We start from the raw sequence: 20,775 nt of genomic DNA on the forward strand, positions 1-20,775 counted from the left end.
TCATCCCTCCATTCCCGTTCAGGCACGATCTTAAGACGTTTAGCAAACAAAATGCCCACCCCTGCCTTTTTCCTTTCTTTCCTATTGGAGGCCCAGACCCTTCCCGGATATTCTCTATATTGTACCAGCTTCTCCCCAGGGCGCACAAAATGAGTTTCCTGAATGAAGCTGATATCAATACGCAGCCTTTTCAACTCCTTCAACAAGAGCTGGCGTTTACGTGGCATATTGAGGCCCTTAACGTTAAAACTGCCCAATCTCAAAGAATCAGGTCCCATAACCCAAGAATCCTACCCTGCACCCCTCTTCCCCTTCCCCCCACTCCAGATCCAAAAGCCCATGCTGTCACCTACCCATCCCCCTATCCCCACCCCCCACCAACCCCACCCCCCTCCCAACCCTACCCATATCCACCTGCTCCTCAGCCCTCCCATGACTCCGGGTGACCCCACCCCAGCTCATGAACCCCTCATCCATTCCCCCTCCCCTCCCCAGCCCCCCAACAAGCAATCATCCTCAGTCACACTCCCATAGGCACCCTCTCACACTCACCCCCATGAAGAAAACCCCTCACATCCAACCCCCCACACAGTCCCAGCCACCCATCTGCCCAGTCAAGGCATTGAAAGTCCCAATTGTCCAAGTGCAGCCAAGCAGGATCCGCCATTGCTCACTCGCCAGTGCCATTGGAAGGTCCAGCTCCGCTTCTTCCATATGGTTCCTCCACCTCTCGACCACCAGCACCCGGCTTTCGTGACCTGGTCACACGCTCTCTCCAGCGAAATTTCTCTGACTGCTGGGTCCCTTGCCGGTCCGACATCAGAACCTCTCCAGTAAGGATCCCCTCCTTCCGCAACAGTTTGCCAGCCTCCGCTACAGTGGTCACTTTCTTATGGGCACCGTTAATAGTGAGAAGGAGCCCAAAGGGGAATAGCCATCTATATCTGAGGTTGTTCTGCTTCAGGATCATCACGATCGGGCGAAACTCTCTCCTGCGTTGCAAAGTAATAGCAGAAAGGTCCTGAAACACCTCCACTTTATGGGTCTTCCACTCAAACGACCCCAGATCACGGGCCTTGCGCACCATCCGCTCCTTGTCGGCAAAATTGTGGAGACATGCAATAATGTCCCTTGGATAGTCATCTCGCTTGGGTCCCAGTGTGCGATGAGCCCGATCCACTTTCAAGACCCCAATGGGTTCTCTGCCGTCGTCAGCCAAGGAGAAGAGAGATTGATATATCTCCTGCACCACCTTCACCGCATCTGCATAATTCGCCGATTCAGGTACACCGCGGATGCAGACATTATTCCGGCGGGACCGGTTTTCCAAATCCTCCACCCGGTGGTAACAGTCCTGCCAGTCCTTTTGGGCTGCCTCTAATGCCCCACTCAAATTTTGTACCACCTCCTGCTCCCCCATTCTCCTTTCAGTCTCCTCCACTCTCCCCATGAGGTCAGCTATTTCCCTCTTGATTTCTTTCACTGCGTCCCGGATTTTCCCTTTGACACCAGCAACCTCCTGCTTAATGTCGCAAACCCATTGCTGGAGGTCTGCTTTAGTCACAGCTGCTGAAGAGGAATCTATTCTCCGCAGTCTCGGAGAAGCCACCCTCTCCGACTCTTCATCGGACCCGCTCTCCCCGGACTCACGCTGGGACGCGCACGAGGCTCCGCGCGACTGGCGCAGGCCGCTCTTTTCTGGCGCCTTCTCGTGCGGTCTCCCTTCGTCGGGTTTCTTTTTAGACGGCATATTACGAATCCGCTCAGCTGCACTCGCTCTGCTCACCGGGTGCCCAGCTCGCTACCGCGGCGTGCCTGCTCCTGATCGGGGGAACGTTAGCTCGAGGATCAGAGCTCCGGCTCTAACCCGCCATTCAGGGTGATGATGTCAACGGAAGTCCGGCATTGTAGTTTTTAGAAGCTGGGACTTTAGATCATTTAATTTTTTTCTATCCCTATATAAATGCCTTTTGGAAGTTAATTTGGTCCCAAATTAATTAATTGTTAGAAAATCATGTTGCCCTTTCATATGATACTATATTATTTGGTACATCTATGAGATTTAAGAGCCCAATTTCAGCAAATAACAAACTTTTATTGATATTGACCGGGGTCGCCATTCAGCATATTACTGGAAACTGGAAAGATTATACTAAACTTAATTATACCTTTTGGTAGAATTCAGTATGTCATGTTTATAAAATGGAGAGGGTGCTTGCCATACAGCAAGGAAATTATCATAATTTTAAAAAGATTTGGGGGCCATTGATTACATATTCTAATGATCAGACACCTTAAACACCTTGGTATTATATAAGATAGTGGAGGGGTGGGGCTGGGAAATATAATTATTGCTAATTGTTTTATTATTAATAGATGGGTGCAATTGGTTCAGGATTTATACAAATGATACAAACATTGTATAGCTCCCCTGTTGCAAAATTGTATATTATTAATAATTTCTCAGTACGCTTTAATTTGCGGAGGGGGGTTAGACAATGTCCCCTGTCTCCTTTGCTTTTTGATATTGTTTTGGAACCCTTGTTATTAACTATTCAGTAAGTAAAAGAGATACAGGGTATTCCTTATTCAGATCGGGAATACAAAGTCTCTGCTTATGCAGATGATATATTGCTTCATTTGAGAAATCCAGAAACAACCATTCCATGCTTGCTTGAATTGATTGAGAAATTTGGAAAATTCTCAGGTTATAAGATAAGCTGGAGTAAATCTGAAGTTCTTCCACTAAACGTGTATTGTACAAAAGGCTTGTTTGATTCATTTTCTTTTGTATGGAAGGAAGGTAGATTAAAATACTTAGGAATTTGGATAAAAAATATGCTGGAAGACACAATAAAAGAGAATGAAAAATCTTTATTACAGAAGGTAACAGAAAAGTGCGAGCAATGGAATCCATTGCATCTATCTCGGTGGGGGAGAGCTCAAACTATTAAAATGATATTGCCTGTGGTTTGCTATCAGATGGGAATGCTACCAGTCTTTTTTAAGGGGTCCTTTTATAAAAAGTTAAACAGTATTCTTACAAAATTTGTTTGGCTGGGCAAAACTCCTAGAATCTCTTTAGTATCTTTACAAAAACCAATTGAGGAGGGTGAGGTAAATTTTCCAAATTTCTGTAGGTATCATCAAGCCTATATTTTGCATCAGGGGTATGTATTGGGTCCTCCCAGAGCTCATTGATAATACCCCAGACTGGTTGTGGTTGGAATGGCGACTCGTGTTCCCTCTACGTTTGTCTTTAAAATGCCTAGATTGTATAAAGAAAACAGAATATTTATGGATACATGGAAAACTCTGCGATATGTTAGTAATTTAACATCTATTCCAGTCTATAAATCGACAAATCAAACTATATGGTTAAACTCCAAGATTCAAATTGGTGGATTTAAGGTCATCTGGAAGCATTGGATGATAGCAGGTATACGGATTTTAGATGATGTAATTTCAAATGGTAAACTGCTTGATTTTTCAAGGCTGCAACAAAAATATGGTCTTAATAAATCACAAAGCTTTAGATGGTTGCAACTGAAGCAGGCAATTCAGGCAGGGTTCCCTGATTGGAAAAATCTTAATATGCAATATAGTTTAGAATTCTTATGCTTTCAGGTGGACTTCTTGGGACACCAGGCCGCACAGTGGTATAAATTGATAAATGGATTTGTAAATAAAAAACCTAAAACTGGACTTAGGGACATTTGGAGCATTGAGATTAAGCATCAAATTACTGCGTCTCAATGGTCATGAATTTGGTCTTGGAGAATGAGATGTACAGTGTCAGCATCTATGAGACAAACTTGGTTTTTCCTTTTACATAGAGCATTTTGGACCCCAGTTAGATTATAGAAGTTAAACAGCTCTAAGTCTAATAGATGCTGGCATTGTAATTGAGATTGGGACATTAGATCATTTATTATTCTATTGTCCCTTTATCTTGACCTTTTGGAAATCAATCTGGACCCAAATAAATCGTTTATTAGAGAATCCTGTAGCTTTGTCGTATGATACGATTCTATTTGGTATGTCAATGAAAGCAAAGAGCCAAATTTCATCAAATAATAAGCTTTTATTGATTATGACAGGAGTCGCCATATAACATATCACATATAATTGGTAAAATTGGATTAGGCTTAATTACAGTTTTTGGTAGAACTCATTGTGTCACATCTATAAGATGGAGAGAACAATAGCCATACAAAAAGGGAATTATAAGAAATTTAAAGAGATATGGGGGCCATTGACAAATTATTGTAATGAATAGATAACCATTTTTCCATTATAATACAATACAACTGAAAGGGTGGGAGGGGGGAATTCTGAATTTTATTCAATATTTTATAGGTTATATTTGATTGCATATGTTATGGCAGGGGTGGGTGGGAAGGGATTAAATTTTATGTATAAATGTTAAATATGATAGAAATTCAAGTGATGTATTTAATTTCAACTGTCATTTATTGATACACTTGTTATAAGATGTAAAATGAATAAAGAATTAAAAAAAAAAAAAAGAAGCCAAAAAACAGTGGTGTGTAGTAATCTTGAAATTTTTTGAGGCTTAATTTGATTACAGTTTCAAAAGACTATGTGAAAATTATCTTGGTTCTGTGTCTAGGTGGCTGATATGAAGAAAAAGATGGATGATGGACTGGGATCATTGGAGACAGTGGAAGAAGCAAAGAAGAAGCTTCAGAAGGACCTGGAAAGCATGAATCAGCATTATGAGGAGAAAGCAGCAGCCTATGACAAACTGGAAAAGACCAAAACACGCCTTCAGCAGGAGCTAGATGATCTCACAGTGGACCTAGATCACCAACGACAAATTGTTTCCAACCTAGAGAAAAAACAGAAGAAATTTGATCAGGTAATTTTGCTCATAATATGGTTTTCACTCTCTAAAAGTAAAGTACATTGTTAGTGTACTGATGTGCTAAAAACAACTGAAAAAGCATTTTGTTTGAAATTGCAGTAAGAATCAGTTTAAAATACAATAGAGATTCAATAGTACACCATGGTCAAGAGCCATTAGTCCCAGATTGTGCATTAAGTGAAGAATGGACTAGTGAATGATCTGTAGTCAAATAGAAATAGCTCTATTTTCAAATACTTTACTATTCTTATGTTTTCAGATAGGGTGTCTATAGAGTTTCCTGAATCTGCCAATTTCTGGTAGACACTACTGTGTTAAATACTGTGCAAACCTTCAACATGGGTTGACTGAATTCATGCATTTTCTGTTACTACTTTGCTGCTGTTCGGGCATTTAACTCTCATGAGCTCTGCCAGCGCCTCTGTCTTTCATACTGCTTTCTTCAACATATCTCCAGACCGGCACAGCTCACTGATGGAGACTGAGACATAAACTTTTGGCTGTAGTACAAGTGAGCTGTGCAGTCTCTAATACACTGTCTGCTCTGTCTCCAGCAGGTGGTGGTAAGCTGTTGCAGCCTTCCCTGGTTTAGTGTAGGGCTGTTGGAATTTGTTTAGTGGCCTTCTAGTCGCTGTCTCTGGTGCTGGACTGAGCTTGGGGGGACCCTTTAGGGGGTCTGTCTGACTTCAGTGGTGTCGCACTTGATGAGTCGTGTTCCTCCCCCCCATTTCCTCCATCTCCCTGAAATTTTTTTTCTATAGAGGTGCCTCAGCTGTAAGCTTTGTCACTGATACCAGCAAGGCATATGGCTTAGAGAGCCAATGGAGTCTGTTAAAAAAAATAAATCCTGAGGCAGTGCCGGTCTGAAGGGAAGCCTTCAATTGCTGTTAATTGTATTTTATTACTAACTGGCACCTTTTTCTTTAGCTTACTTGTGCACTGTGCAATGAGCATTTTTAGTGCTGGGGATTCTCTTGTAGCTGCTGCCAGCTTGCCTGCTTTAGCGGCTTGGGCGGTTCAAGCCTCTTTGCTGCTGCAGGCCTCAGGGGAGGTTTTGCACCGGTCTTGGCGGGGAGCTTCTTCATTTTGTCTGCAGCCTCAGGTGACCTTCCTCCTGTATTGGAGAGACAGGGGCAGGTTTCTGCTGGGTCTCTTGCTTTGGCAGTGAGTCCTAATGGGCCACCAGAGGTTTTCCCCCTGATTTTGTTTTAGCCTTGTGCAAGGTTTATCTTCATGTGGCTGGGGGTTCTGCTTCCACTCGGGGGGTTTTTGCCCTCTGCCTCTACTCTTGTTCGGCCCCCCTCAGCACCAGTTTTGACCCTGTCCCCCTCAGTTTTGTCCAATTTTGTCTCTTGGGACAATTTTTTGTTTGGGAAGATGTTTTCCCTTGAGGAGGACTTAGACCCCTTGGTGGACCTCCAGGATCCTCTCGAGGGGACGGATGCCGCTGGCAGAAGTTTTTTGGAACTGCCAGCTGGTGAGGATGCATCTTTGGTGTGCATTTTTCAGTGGAAGGAACTCCAGGAGCTTATTCAAGTTTCCTCCGTTTTGCGTTTCGAAAAGGACACAAAGAAGCCCCCGTGTATTGTGGACCCCCTGCTTCCAGGATCCGCTCGGCCTCCCGCTCTTTTCCTATGCATCAGGATATTGTGCTTGCGCAATGGAAGGCACCGGAAATGTCTTCATTTTGAGCAGTCTATGGCCCGCCTGTATCCCATCCCGTAGAAGAATAGGGGATACCTTGAAGTTGCCGGTGGTGGATGTGGTGGTTTTGGCCATTGTGCAACAGCATACAGTACCAGTGGAGGGCAGCTCGGCTTTGTGGGACTCCTGAGGAACATAGGTTAGAGTCTCTTCTTAAGCAGAGTTTTGATGTGGCTGCCCTGGCGGTCCTAGGCAGTGATATATGGCGGTTTGGTGGCCTGGACTTATTTTTAGTGTTCCTAGCGTGTTCTGGACCGGAAGTCTGATGACCAGTCCTTTGTGGATCAGGAGGTGGCTAAGATTGAGTTTGGGGCTTCTTATCTCTCGAATGCCAGGGGTTGTCTTTGACACCGACCTGGGGAAGTTCTTCCTCCCAGAGGCCCGAGTGAGCAAGTTGCAGTCGCGATTTCCCTTCTGATGGCACACAGGATTTTTTCCAGGTCTTGGGGTCGATGGCAGCCTCCCTGGATGTGGTTCAGTGGGTCCGGGCTCACATGCAGCCACATCAGTATGCTCCGCGTCAGTGGTGGTCGCCTCAGTTGCACGATGGACTCTCCTGTTCCTGTTCCGGGGTTGGTTCATCGCAGTCTCCAGTGGTGTCTAATGTCTTCCAATCTGGAGCAAGGAGTGAGTCTGGATCAGCCCCAGTGGACAAATGCTTCTCACTGACACCGGTTTCCTCAGCTGGGGAATTCAGTGTCGGTCGTTCGGCTCTGGGCAGTTGGTATACAGAGAAGGTGTCTTGATCGATAAGTGTTCTGGAGACCAGAGTCATCCGGCTGGTGTTGCTAACGTTCCAGATGTTGCTGACAGGCAAGTCGGTCCAGGTTCTCGGACAACACCACGACGGTGGCTTACATCAATCAATCATCGGGGGGAACCAGGAGTCATCTAGTGGCGCAGTAGGCAGCTCTGCTCATGACCTAGACAGAGACTAATCTTCTGGACATATCGGCTTTCCACATAGCAAGAGTTGAGAATGTCCAGGTGGACTTCCTCAGTCGCATGCTAGATACCAGAAAGTGGTGTCTCAGTTCCGCAGCCTTCGAGTTGATTGTGCAGGCTTGGGGTCAGCTGGTCATGGACCTGATGGCTACAAGTGTCAATGCTAAAGTGCCCTGATTCTTCAGTCAGCGCAGGGATATTCAGGCCGAAGGGCTGGATGCTCTGGTACAGCCTTGGCCAGAGGGAGACCTCATGTACTTGTTTTCTCCGTGGCCAATGGTGGGCGGACTCTTCCTTCACATTGCTCGGTACCCCTGAATAGCCTTACTGGGTCAAACCAATGATCCATCAAGCCCAGTAGCCCGTTCTCAAGGTGGCCAATCAAGGTCACTAGTACCTGGCCAAAACCCAAAGAGTAGCAACATTCCATGCTAGCGATCAGAGGCTTCCCCCCATATCTTAACAGCCTATAGACTATTCTTCCAGGAATTAGTCCAAACCTTTCTTAAAAAAAGAACAGGCCCAAGAACCAAACCTTGAGGCACACCACTGGTAACATCCCTTTCAGAGAGATCTCCATTGACCACTACCCTCTGGTGTCTTTCACTAAACCAGTTCCAGATCCAGTTCGCCACTTTGAGGCCCATCCCAATGGCACTCGGGGCCGGATTCTCAAAACTCACCGGTAAAATCTGTTGGGTCGATGTAGTAGGGCAACTTTTCTTTTACTGGCAATTCTCAGCATAACAGCATGCAAATTATATGCACGCTATTTGTGTGGAAAATCGCCAGTAAAGTGTGGGAGGAACTGTGCCTGGTGCTTGCTCAGAAGAGCAATCACTAGGTACAGCTCCTCCTTCCTGTCAAGGCTGCTCTCCCTGCCCCGATCAACTGAGCCACAGGTCTCCCTGAGTCCTGCTGGCTCAATTGATTGACCGAAAGAGAGAAGCAAAAGGAAAAGTTCCCCCCCTTCCGCCGACACCCCTCTCACCTGCCGCTGCCACCACCCCACCCCCTGACTTCCTGTACAAGAACGGCAGGAGCGATGCCCACTCTTTCCTACCCCCACACACACAATTCCATGCCTTGGCAGAAAGAATGCCCACTCCTTTCTGCCTCAGTCACCCTTGCCTGGACCCACCACACACATACACCCATGCCTTAGCAGGAGGGAAACCCACTCCTTTCTGCCACTGGGGTCCCCTGACAACCTCGTACCTTTAAGTTGAAGGACGGCATGATGAATACCCACTCCCTCTAGCCAGTATGCCTACCTCTTCAAAATGGCAGGCATTCCCCTTCCTGGTGCATTCTGGGATGCACTAGCAGGGGCCTAATGCCCTGATTGGCTCAGGCCCTTAAGACTCCTCCCTATCCCAAGATGCACTGGACAGGGGCCTAAGGATCTGATTGGCTTTGGCTCTGGCATCCAAGGCCCTTTCTCTGGGAGGGGCTTTACATAGTAACATAGTAGATGACAGCAGATAAAGACCCGAATGGTCCATCCAGTCTGCCCAACCTGATTCAATTTAAATTTTTTAATTTTTTTTCTTAGCTATTTCTGGACAAGAATCCTAAGCTCTACCCGGTACTGTGCTTGGATTCCAACTGCCGAAATCTCCGTTAAAACCTACTCCAGCCCTTCTACACCCTCCCAGCCACTGAAGCCCTCCCCAGCCCATCCCCCACTAAACGGCCATACACAGACCGTGTAAGTCTGCCCAGTACTGGCCTTAGTTCAATATTTAATATTATTTTCTGATTCTAGATCCTCTGTGTTCATCCCACGCTTCTTTGAACTCAGTCGTAGTTTTACTCTCCACCACCTCTCTCGGGAACGCATTCAAGGCATCCACCACCCTCTCTGTAAAGTAGAACTTCCTAACATTGCCTTTGAATCTACCACCCCTCAACCTCAAATTATGTCCTCTGGTTTTACCATTCTCCTTTCTCTGGAAAAGATTTTGTTCTACGTAAATACCCTTCAAGTATTTGAACGTCTGAATCATATCTCCCCTGTCCCTCCTTTCCTCTAGGGCAGTGTTTTTCAACCTTTTTTGGGCAAAGGCACACTTGTTTCATGAAAAAAATCACGAGGCACACCACCATTAGAAAATGTTAAAAAATTTAACTCTGTGCCTATATTGACTATATATAAAGTAATTCTCTTGAATAGGAATCAAATAAACACAAAGAAAGTATTTTATAATGCTGCCACCGCCAACAACACCGTTGGCGGCGGTGGCACTCAAGTGGCTAAAGAGCCGCAGTTTGCCGGCCTAGGGACAACACTGGAGGGTGGCCAGCTGTGCACCCCCTTGGGATGTAAACCCGGGGTGGGGCAGACTGCCCCCCCCACCCTGGTATGCCACTATCTGTACCTCACTCCCTCCCTCCCTATGACCAAAAATTCTCCTTTCTTCTATTCCCCGTGTACCCAACCATCTCTTTCCCTCCCTTCCTCTCTCCAAAGTCCATGCCTTCTGTGTCCAAACACTCATTCCCTCCCCCACCTCAGCATCTCTTTCCCTCCCTTCCTCTCTCCCAAGTCCATTTCTTCTGTGTCCAAAAACGCATTCCCTCCCCCACCTCAGCATCTCTTTCTCTCCCTTCCTCTCTCCCAAGTCCATTTCTTCTGTGTCCAAAAATGCATTCCCTCCCCCACCTCAGCATCTCTTTCCCTCCCTTCCTCTCTCCCAAGTCCATTTCTTCTGTGTCCAAAAACTGCATTCCCTCCCCCACCTCAGCATCTCTTTCCCTCCCTTCCTCTCTCCCAAGTCCATTTCTTCTGTGTCCAAAAACGCATTCCCTCCCCCACCTCAGCATCTCTTTCCCTCCCTTCCTCTCTCCCAAGTTTGTGCCTTGTGTCCAAAACGCACTCCCTCCCCCCTTTTGTGTTCCGTGTTTGCCTCCCAGCCCATCTTTGCAACTTTCTCAGCAAACCGAAGCTCAAGCCGCGAGGCTTGTCTTCTGCTTCCTGCCTGCCCTGCCGCGCACAAATAGCCGAACGGAAAGTATTCTCAGACGTCAGCACTGACGTCGGAGGGCAGGCTTTGCTTAAGCCCTCCTTCCGACGTCAGCGCTGACATCGGGGAACGCTTGCGATCGGCTATATGTTAGCTGCAGGGCAGGCAGGAACAGAAGATGAGCCTCGCGGCTCCAGATGTATTGAACTCCGCGGGTCCCCCGTCCAGCTCTCTCCTGTCCACGTGGGGCGGACCGCCCCTCTCCCTAGACTGGTGGTACTGCCCTGATGGTGGCCCTGACCGTACGGCACACCAGGCAACATCTCGCGGCACACTAGTGTGCCGCGGAATAGCGGTTGAAAAACACTGCTCTAGGGTATACATATTCAGGGCGTCCAGTCTCTCCTCATTCGTCTTCTGGTGCAAGCCTCCTATTATTTTCATCGCCCTCCTCTGGACCGCCTCAAGTCTTCTTATGTCCTTCACCAGATACGGTCTCCAAAACTGAACAGAATACTCCAAGTGGGGCCTCACCAATGACCTGTACAGGGGCATCAACACTTTCTTCCTTCTACTGTCTATGCTTCTCTTTATACAGCCCAGCATCCTTCTGGCAGCAGCCACTGCCTTGTCACACTGTTTTTTCGCCTTTAGATCTTCGGACACTATCACCCCAAGGTCCCTCTCCCCATCCGTGCATATCAGCTTCTCACTTCCCAGCATAAATGGTTCCTTCCAATTATTAATCCCCAAATGCATTACTCTGCATTTCTTTGCATTGAATTTTAGTTGCCAGGCATTAGACCATTCCTCTAACTTTTGCAGATCTTTTTTCATATTTTCTACTCCTTCTTCGGTGTCTACTCTGTTACAAATCTTGGTATCATCTGCAAAAAGGCACACTTTTCCTTCTAACCCTTCAACACTGTCACTCACAAACATATTGAACAGGATCGGCCCCAGCACCGAACCCTGAGGGACTCCACTACTCAACTTTCCTTCCTCCAAGCGACTTCCATTAACCACCACCATCTGGCGTCTATCCGACAGCCAGTTTCACCACTTTGGGTCCTAACTTCAGCCCTTAAAGTTTGTTCAACAGTCTCCTGTGAGGAACTGTATCAAAGGCTTTGCTGAAGTTTAAGTAAATTACATTAGCATATGTCCTTGATCCAGCTCTCTGCTCACCCAATCAAAAAATTCAATCAGGTTCGTTTGGCATGATTTAACTTTTGTAAAGCCATATTGCCTTGGATCCTGTAAGAAGTCCTCGGCTCCGGGTCAGTCCCCTCTTCCTTCCTCAGGTCCACACCGGCGAAGAAGCCAGCCTCGGGGACGCCGGCCGGGCATGGTGGGACTTCCTTGCCTACGGCCACGGCGAAGTCCTCGAAATCTTCAGGTCGTGCCTCCACCACACGGGAATACTCTAAATCGAGGTCGCCCTCGGTGGAGTGCACTGCGCCTTGGACATGCCATCGATGCTGTCCGTGCCTGTTTTTCAGGACATGCTCCGGGTGATGATCTCGTCGGAGCTGTCCGCCGCACTGACCCACCTTCACCCGGCCCCGACCTCGACGTCGTGTGCGCCGGATCAGCCTGAGCCTCGCATTGAGGCCCCTCAGGGCAAGGTGCGCCGATCTCGCCGCCTCTCGTCCTCAGATTCCTCGCCGAGGCGTTCTTCCCCCGCGGGGCAAAGCGTCGATCGAAGCCGGTCGAGTCCTCGGGCCGTAGGAGTTCCAAGAAGGCCCGGAGTTCTCCTCCGCTACGGGGTCGCTCCCTGATGTCTCGTTCTGGAGGACCGCTGAGGGATAACTGAGTTATCGCTTACTAACCCTCGACTTTTGTTGACTCCCCCTCGGTCCGGGGCTCCGTTCCGAGGTTCCAGGCTTTCGCCGAGGGAGTTCGGGGACAGGTCTCCGGCCCGCCGGCGCCCCGTACCCCGGTGGTGTCCCCGAAGGGCTCCTCAAGTGTCTCCCTGGTGTCGGAGCGTGTGTCGGAGCGAGAGCCTCGCTACTCTCGAGAGGCTTCCCCTTCTTTTTCTGCGCGGCGGAGGTCACGTTCGCCGGCCCCTCACGAGGCTCCGGGAGCGTTTCGCCCTTCTTTCACTCGCTTTGTCCAGGACATGGGTCGCGCGCTGGACTTGGACTTCCAGTCTGACTCCCGGTATTCTAAAGAGTATCTAGCGGAGCTGGATATGCCGTCTCCACCTAGAGAGTCCCTCAGGCTGCCGTTGAACCCTGTGCTCCGGCAGACCTTTATCAGGAACCTAGAGATTCCCTATATGGTGACGGCTGTTCCCTCTAAGATGGAGTCTAAATATCGTACGGTGCCTTGCCCGGGGTTCGAGCACTCGCAACTCTCTCACCAGTCCCTGCTGGTGGAATCCTCTTTGAAAAAGTCTCACCCCTCCCGAGTCTCAGCGGCGGTCCCTCTGGGTCGTGAGGGCCGTACCCTGGACAAGTTCGGCAGAAGGCTCTATCAGAATTCTATGATGGCCTCTAGGGTGCTGAACTACACCTTTACCTTTACGTCCTATCTGAAACATCTGATTGGACTCTTGGGGGCTTACTCAGCGGATCTGCCGGCTTCCCGTCAAGGGGCGTTTGGCCTGCTCCTGAAGGGTTTTTCCAGTTTGCGGCTCCATCTGTTTCATGCTGCGTATGATGGCATCGAGCTTTCCTCCAGGGTATCCGCTTTTGCTGTGGCCATGCGTCGGCTGGCCTGGCTGCGCCTGGTCGGCATGGACCCAAATTTACAGGATCGGTTGGCGAACCTTCCCTGTGTCGGCAAGGAGCTGTTTGATGACACCATTGAAGCGGCTACGAAGCGCCTCGGAGCATGAGAGATCGTTTGCTTCCCTGGTTTGGCAGAAGCCTAAGCCGCCCGCCTCCAGACCCTTCCGGGCCCTCCCGTGCCGCTACCCACAGAAGTCCACTCCGGCCTTTTCCCAATCTCCGCCCAGGCGTCAACAGGCTCATCCGAGGGCTTTGCCCAAGTCCCAGCCGGCTGCAGCTGCCAAGCCATCTCCGTCTTTTTGACGGGATGCGTGGATGGGGGCTGGCCCCCTCCGCACCACTGTCAGGCCTTCTTCCCATCGGGGGCCGGCTCAGAGCCTTTTACCCTCGTTGGGAGGCCATCACGTCGGACGCATGGGTCCTTGGCGTGATTTCATCCAGGTACTCTCTAAACTTTCGGGAGATTCCTCCCGACAGTCCTCCCAGTGCGTGTCCTCCCAATCGGGCGCAGTTGCCCCTCCTTCTCTCGGAGGCCCGAGATCTCCTTCGCCTTCGAGGGGTGGAGGTGTCCCTCCCAGTCAACGGGGACAGGGATTTTACTCCCGTTACTTCTTGGTACCGAAGAAGACGGGGGACCTGCACCTGATTCTGGACTTGAGACGCCTCAACAAATTCCTTGTGCGGGAGAAGTTTCGGATGCTTTCCCTTCCGATTCTTTATCCCTTGCTGGACGAGGGCGATTGGCTCTGCTCCCTCGATCTGAAGGAGGCCTACACACATGTTCCGGTGCATCTCGCTTATCGCCGGTTTCTGTGGTTCCAGGTGGGAGACCACCATCTGCAATATCGGGTCCTTCCCTTTGGTCTGGCTTCGTCCCCTCGAGTCTTCACGAAGTGCCTTGTGGTGGTCGCAGCAGCCTTGCAGTCCCAGGGTCTTCAGGTGTTCCCCTACCTAGACGACTGGTTGATCAAGGCTCCATCCAGGGAGGGGGTTATCTCAGCGACCCGACAAACTATTATCTTCCTTCAGGGTCTGGGGTTCGAGGTAAACTTTCCAAAGTCCCAACTGTGCCCCTCTCAGTCCTTGCACTTCATCGGGGACGTGCTGGACACGGTTCGCCTCCGTTCTTTCCTGCCTCCTCCTCGTCTTGAGGCGTTGGTCATTCTGAGTCGACGGATTTCACTGCAGGCCTCGGTCTCGGCGCGCCTCATGATGACTCTGCTGGGCCATATGGCCTCTACTGTCCATGTCACACTGTTCGCCCGACTGCATCTGCGTATTCCGCAATGGACCTTGGCCTCTCAGTGACGTCAGGACTGGGACTCGATCGCCCGTCCCGTGACGGTGACTCCTTCTTTGAAACGGTCGCTCCGTTGGTGGGCCAACTCTTCCAATCTTTCCAGGGGTTTGCTCTTTCTTGCCCCTCCGCACCACAAGGTCCTGACCATGGACTCTTCAGAGTACGCTTGGGGGGCTCATTTGGACGGGCTACGCACTCAGTGGATGTGGTCAGCAGAGGACCGTCGCTGTCACATCAACGTGTTGGAACTTCGAGCCATTTATCTCGCCGCTGTGGCCTTCCGGCACCTGCTTCACGACCGGGTGGTTCTCGTCCGTACGGACAATCAGGTGGCAATGTATTATGTAAACAAGCAAGGGGGGACGGGATCCTGGTCCCTGTATCAGGAAGCTCTTCGTCTCTGGGAGTGGGCGGTTTCCCAAAACATCTTCCTTCGAGCGGTTTACATCCAGGGGGAGCAGAACTGTCTGGCAGACAAATTCAGTCGACTTCTCCAGCCGCAAGAGTGGTCGCTGCATTCTCAGGTCTTACGACAGGTGTTCGACCGGTAGGGGACTCCTCAGATAGATCTGTTCGCCTCCCCCCTCAATCACAAACTGCCTCTCTTCTGTTCCCGGATGTACTCCCCGGATCGTCTCAAGGCCAACGCCTTCCTCCTCGATTGGGAAGAAAGGTTCCTCTACGCGTTTCCGCCTTTTCCTCTGATTCTGCGGACGCTGGTACATCTCAAGTCGGTGCGGGCCACTCTTCTCTTGGTTGTTCCTCGGTGGCCTCGTCAGCCTTGGTTCTCCCTGCTGCTTCAACTCAGCGTCAGGGAGCCTCTGCTTCTGCCTATGTTTCCCTCTCTGTTATCTCAGAGTCGAGGTTCACTGTTACATCCCAATCTTTAGTCTCTTCATCTGACTGCTTGGTTTCTTTCCCCCTGACTTCTTTCCCTGTGTCTCATTCGGTCAGGGAGGTGTTGGAGGCTTCTCGTAAAGTCTCGACTAGACTTTGCTACACTCAGAAGTGGACGCGATTCTCATCCTGGTGTTCCTCTCATCATCTGGAACTTGTGTCAGTCCCTGTGTCTTCGGTTCTGGAGTATTTACTTCATTTGTCTCATTCCGGTCTGAAGACAACCTCTATTCGAGTGCATCTTAGTGCGATTGCTGCATTCCATCAGCATCTTGACGGGAAGTCCCTTTCACTTCACCCCTTGGTTTCTCGTTTCATTAGGGGTCTCTTGAATGTTCATCCTCCTCTCAAACCTCCTCCTGTGGTTTGGGATTTTAATGTGGTTCTGGCTCAACTTAAGAAACCTCCGTTTGAGCCCTTGGGTGCATGCCATCTCAAGTTTCTCACTTGGAAGGTGATCTTTCTGATTGCTCTCACTTCTGCTCGAAGAGTTAGTGAGTTGCAGGCTTTGGTGGTGGACCCGCCTTTCACTGTTTTCCATCATGACAAGGTGGTTCTCCGCACGCATCCTAAGTTTTTGCCAAAAGTAGTGTCTGATTTTCATTTCAATCAGTCTATTGTTTTGCCAGTGTTTTTTCCCAAGCCTCACTCTCATCCTGGCGAAGTGACGCTTCATACGCTTGACTGTAAGAGAGCGTTGGCCTTTTATCTGCAACGCACTCAGTCTCATCGGACGGTTCCTCAATTGTTTTTGTCTTTCGACCCTAATCGGTTGGGACGCCCAGTGTCCAAGCGCACCTTGTCCAATTGGTTGGCTGCTTGTATTTCTTTTTGCTACACTCAGGCTGGTCTCGCGCTGCATGGTCGAGTAACGGGACATAGGGTCCGAGCGATGGCAGCTTCTGTAGCTTTCCTCAGGTCCACGCCTATTGAGGATATTTGCAAAGCTGCCACGTGGTCTTCAGTTCATACTTTCACCTCCCATTACTGTCTGGATACTCTGTCCAGGAGCGATGGCCGTTTTGGCCAATCGGTTTTGCGTAATCTGTTCTCTTAAATTGCCAACTTCCCTCCGTCCCATTTTTGTTAGCTTGGAGGTCACTCACATGTGAGAATATCATGCCTGCTTGTCCTGGGATAAAGCACAGTTACTTACCGTAACAGGTGTTATCCAGGGACAGCAGGCATATATTCTCACAACTCGCCCTCCTCCCTGAGGTTGGCTTCTTAGATGGTTATGTGAACTGGAGACCACGAGGAGGGGATGCGCCCTCTAGTGGAGCAGGAAGGCACACATGCGTGGTGCAGCACAGCAAACTTGAATCTTCCATCAAGTTTGCTTGAAAAGTTGTCCGCGTCGGGGCTCCGTAGATGACGTCACCCACATGTGAGAATATATGCCTGCTGTCCCTGGATAACACCTGTTACGGTAAGTAACTGTGCTTTTCCTGCTGTAGTAATATGTAGCCCATCAGTGCAATATAGCTTCTTGTCCTTCCATGTATTACCCCATCCTCCTATGTACCTGAAGCCTTCTTGATGACATCAGGCTTTAAGCCATCTATTAAAGTCCTCTGCGTTTTTCACTCTTTGCTCTCCCTTTCCATATGCAGGCAGTATTTCAGAAAAAGCTAAAGTCTTTACAAAAGGTTTCACGCTCTCACCAAGCTCCCGAAAAGCTTTCTGTGCTGCAAGTGTGGAGTTGTTGGCCAGGTCATTTGTTCCCAGATGGATATCAACATCAGTGTTAAAATCCTTAGTTTCTTCCTTAATTATAGTCAGTATTTGCCTGGAATTCCTGGTAGCTGAGGATCCTGGAAGACATTTCACTATTTTGGTCTCCTCGCCTTGTGTTCCAAGGTTAATGCCTCTGATGATGGAATCCCCCAACAGTAATAGTTTTCTGTTTTTGGCTTTTTTATTTGTGCTTAGGGTACACTTGTTCTCTTGAGTTACCTTCATTGGTTCCAATCCCATCTCCCTTCTGTTTTCTTGAGTATCGCAGTGCACTAGTGGAATGAAGGAATTCTGTAGAGGTAATATTAGTGAAAGTGGATGTTTCTGTGTTACATGTCGCAGTCTTCCTGAGCCTACTGTGACCCATTTATTTCTGGGCTCTTTTATTCTTTGAGGTGGTAAGTTAGTATGATTTTGTGGAGCAAGTGAAGCTGCTTTAATTGTATTCAATTCCTGTTTAAGTTTGCAGAGCTCCTCCTTAATACTAGCAAGTTGGAGACAGATGGGGCAAGCCTTAAGCCTCCAAATAGTGTGTCTTGGAATTAAAGCACCACAGTGATTGCATAGAATAAAGGTCATCTTGATTGGTTGTGAAGTGACCTGATTTGAGTAGTCCTGATTATTTGGGTCTCTATATATGAAAAGTGGTCCCTGGGGTGGGTGGGACTATAAGTCTTACCCTTATTCCTATGAAGGGAAAGAGGAAATAAGATTTAACAAAAGAAAGAGAAGGTTTTATTTTTTTGTGGTTTTTTTAAGTAAGAAACAGGGAGGAGGAGAAGAGAAATGAAGCAGATATAATGCTGAAAAACAGTGAAAAGAGAAGAATATGAAATGCTGAGCAACTTAGCTTTTAGATGTTCACAGGGCAGCCTTGTTCACAGCACTGTCCCAAAGATAATGCAGTTAACCTTAGTAATAAATCAGAGCCCCTCCCTTCTATACCTAATCAGCAGAAAACAGTGGCTGAAAACTAGTAAGTCAGAAATGCAGGCTCTATACCAACCTAAAACACAGTATTTTAAACAGAAATGCAGGCTCTATACCAAATCAGTGGCTACCCTAAAACACAGGATTTATAACGGGATGTTCCCTACTTTAGTCACTCTGTGCCATAGGCACCAGCATTTAATTAGAGTTAATATAATTCTTACCCTTATTCCTATGAAAGGAAGAGGAAATAAGATTTAACAGAGGAAAGAGAAGGGTTTATTTTTTTGTGTTTTTTGTTTTTTAAGTAAGAAACAGGGAGAAGGAGAAGAGAAATTAAGCAGATATAATGCTGAAAAACAGTGAAAAGAGCAGAATATGAAATGCTGAGCAACTTAGCTTTTAGAAGTTCATAGGGCAGCCTTGTTCACAGCACTTTACAACCTCCTCTAGTGCATTGAAGAGCTGGCCAGAGAGAGCAGGCATCCCTCCAGCCATCCTTCAACTTAAAGGTGTAGGGGGTTGTTGGGGAGGGGGGGCACCAGTGGGAGTGAGCAACAAGTCATTGTGACCCACTCCTAGTTCATCCTCCACATCTACTACTACTCTTAAGGTGTAGGTTTCCTTCCCCTCTTTACCTCCTCACTCCCACCCACAGCAATAGAGGGCCCAAAAGACTTAGCCCGCTTCCCAAGGCTCCAGGAGAGCATAGTCTCAAGTCCCACAGGTTCAATGGACTTTATTTTTCCAAGTAATTCAAGCCACAGGGAACCTTCAGGATGTAATCAGTCAAGATTTCTCTGAAGGAACCACAAAACGCTAAGATGCGTTTGACTTGTGTTGGGGTAGCTCATGTAGGTAAGCTTTGCACCCAAGTTCAGTAGTCTGCTCAAAGATGTAACACCAAATCAATCCCCTAAAACTAAGAGCTATCTAGAATGTTTTAAAGCAGGGGTGTCCAGCCCATGGGCCGCATGCGGCCCCGTGAAGAATTCTGTGCGGCCCCACTCACAATGCGGTGTTTTCCTCTGCCAGCTCCCTCCTTCGTCTTGCTGTCGCGTTTGCTTAAAGCTGTGAGCAGTGGATCCCATGTGCCTCTTGCGGCTGACCCGGAAGTGTTCCCTCTGACGTTGCGACATCAGAGGGAACGCTTCCAGATTAGCTGCAGGAGGTGCATGGAAGACGCTGCCCGCGGCTTTGAGCAAATGCAGGCAGAGCTTTTGCTCCAAGAGCCGCAAGTTCAGTGCCGCCTGTAACTTTAGCCTGATCCTGGGGAGCCCATAGTGACCGAACATCAACGCAGCCACTGAGGAGGAGCTGATGACCCTGCCGGGGTGAGCCGGGCTGGGGCAGCTGCAGGTGGCACATGAACCCATCGAGCCCTTCCACAGCGTGTACAAGTGCCAACCCTTGCTGCGTGTGGCCACATGGAACATACAAGCTGCTCCATGGACAAGGCCAACAACCCAGTACTCTGCATGACCCTGCTGGAGAATGGGTAAGGGATCAACAGTATTAAGCAAATGCTTCACTTGACCCTGAGGGGTAATTTGGGGGTGAATGCTGCACTGCTGATGGGTGTGTGAGGGAGGGAGAAATGCTGCTTCTGCACAGGGAAGAGAAATGCTGCTGCTGCTGCTGCACTCAATTGGGGAGAAGGAAGGATGGAGAAGGAAAAGGGAGAGGAACGAGAGATGTCAAGTCCATGGGAGGGAGAGATGCCAGGGCATGAGAGGGGAGAGAAGGAGACAGGTGCCAGGCCAGGGGAAAGGAAGGAAGGAAGGAAAGGGGATGCCAGATAATGGAGGGGAAGGGGGAGTTGGAAGGAGAGGAGAGATGCCAGGGCATGGGGGGAGGGAAGGGAAACTAAGGAGGCAAATGCCAGACCAGAGGGAGAGGAGGTACCAGGGCTTGGGGGAGGGAAAGAAAGGAGAAGAAAGAGATGTCAGAGCATAGGGGAGGGGTGGAGACAGAAAAATGGAGAGGGGGTGAAGCTGTATTGAATCATATACAAAGGAGAAAAGTGGCACAGGATAGATAGTTTATGGAAGGAGCATAGAAATAGGGAAGATATATGGAACAGGGAGAGAGCAGACAGAGAAATGAAAGGGGCAGAGAGAGAGAGGGCAGACAGTGGATGGAAGGGGCTGATGCTGCATGGAAGACATAGAGAGGACAGATTCTTTCTAGAAAAAAGAGAGTGAGGATAAGATGATTAAAGCAAGTGGGATTTGTTCAGAGATGGGGGTTTTTTGGGTGGGAGGGTATTAAAAGAAGTTTAATTGCTGTTTCCATCCCTATTGCTGTTTCCATCCTGGTTGAAGGAAAGGACTCCATTCCTTCAACCAGGATGGAAACAGCAATAGGGGCGGACAACTTGGAGTCACTATGGGTTAAACTACCAGGAGGTAATGGAGCTGACATAAAATTGGGACTGTACTATCGCCCACCAGGACAACCGGAAGCAAACGACCAGGACCTGGAGACTGAATTAAGGCAGGTATGCAAAAGCGGAAATGTGGTGGTGATGGGGGACTTCAACTACCCTGGCATAGACTGGAGTATTGGACACTCAAACTCCACAAGGGAAACAAAATTCCTGGAAGCTATAAGGGAGTGCTTCATGGAACAGCTGGTCATGGAACCAACAAGAGGAGAAGCCACTCTTGACCT

The 20,775-nt window shown here is 48.8% G+C and overlaps 1 protein-coding gene across 2 annotated transcripts in view; it reads left to right on the forward strand.

Annotated features, from left to right (window-relative positions):
- Positions 1-20,775, forward strand: part of MYH9 (myosin heavy chain 9) — an 807,001-nt gene that overhangs the window by 628,582 nt on the left and 157,644 nt on the right. For both annotated transcript variants that reach the window (XM_033935132.1, XM_033935133.1), the window contains exon 31: positions 4,634-4,882. In XM_033935132.1, the coding sequence (XP_033791023.1) occupies positions 4,634-4,882 (249 nt within the window). The remainder of the gene's footprint in view (positions 1-4,633; positions 4,883-20,775) is intronic.

Source organism: Geotrypetes seraphini, chromosome 2 (assembly GCF_902459505.1).
Source record: "Geotrypetes seraphini chromosome 2, aGeoSer1.1, whole genome shotgun sequence".
Classification (NCBI taxonomy): domain Eukaryota; kingdom Metazoa; phylum Chordata; class Amphibia; order Gymnophiona; family Dermophiidae; genus Geotrypetes; species Geotrypetes seraphini.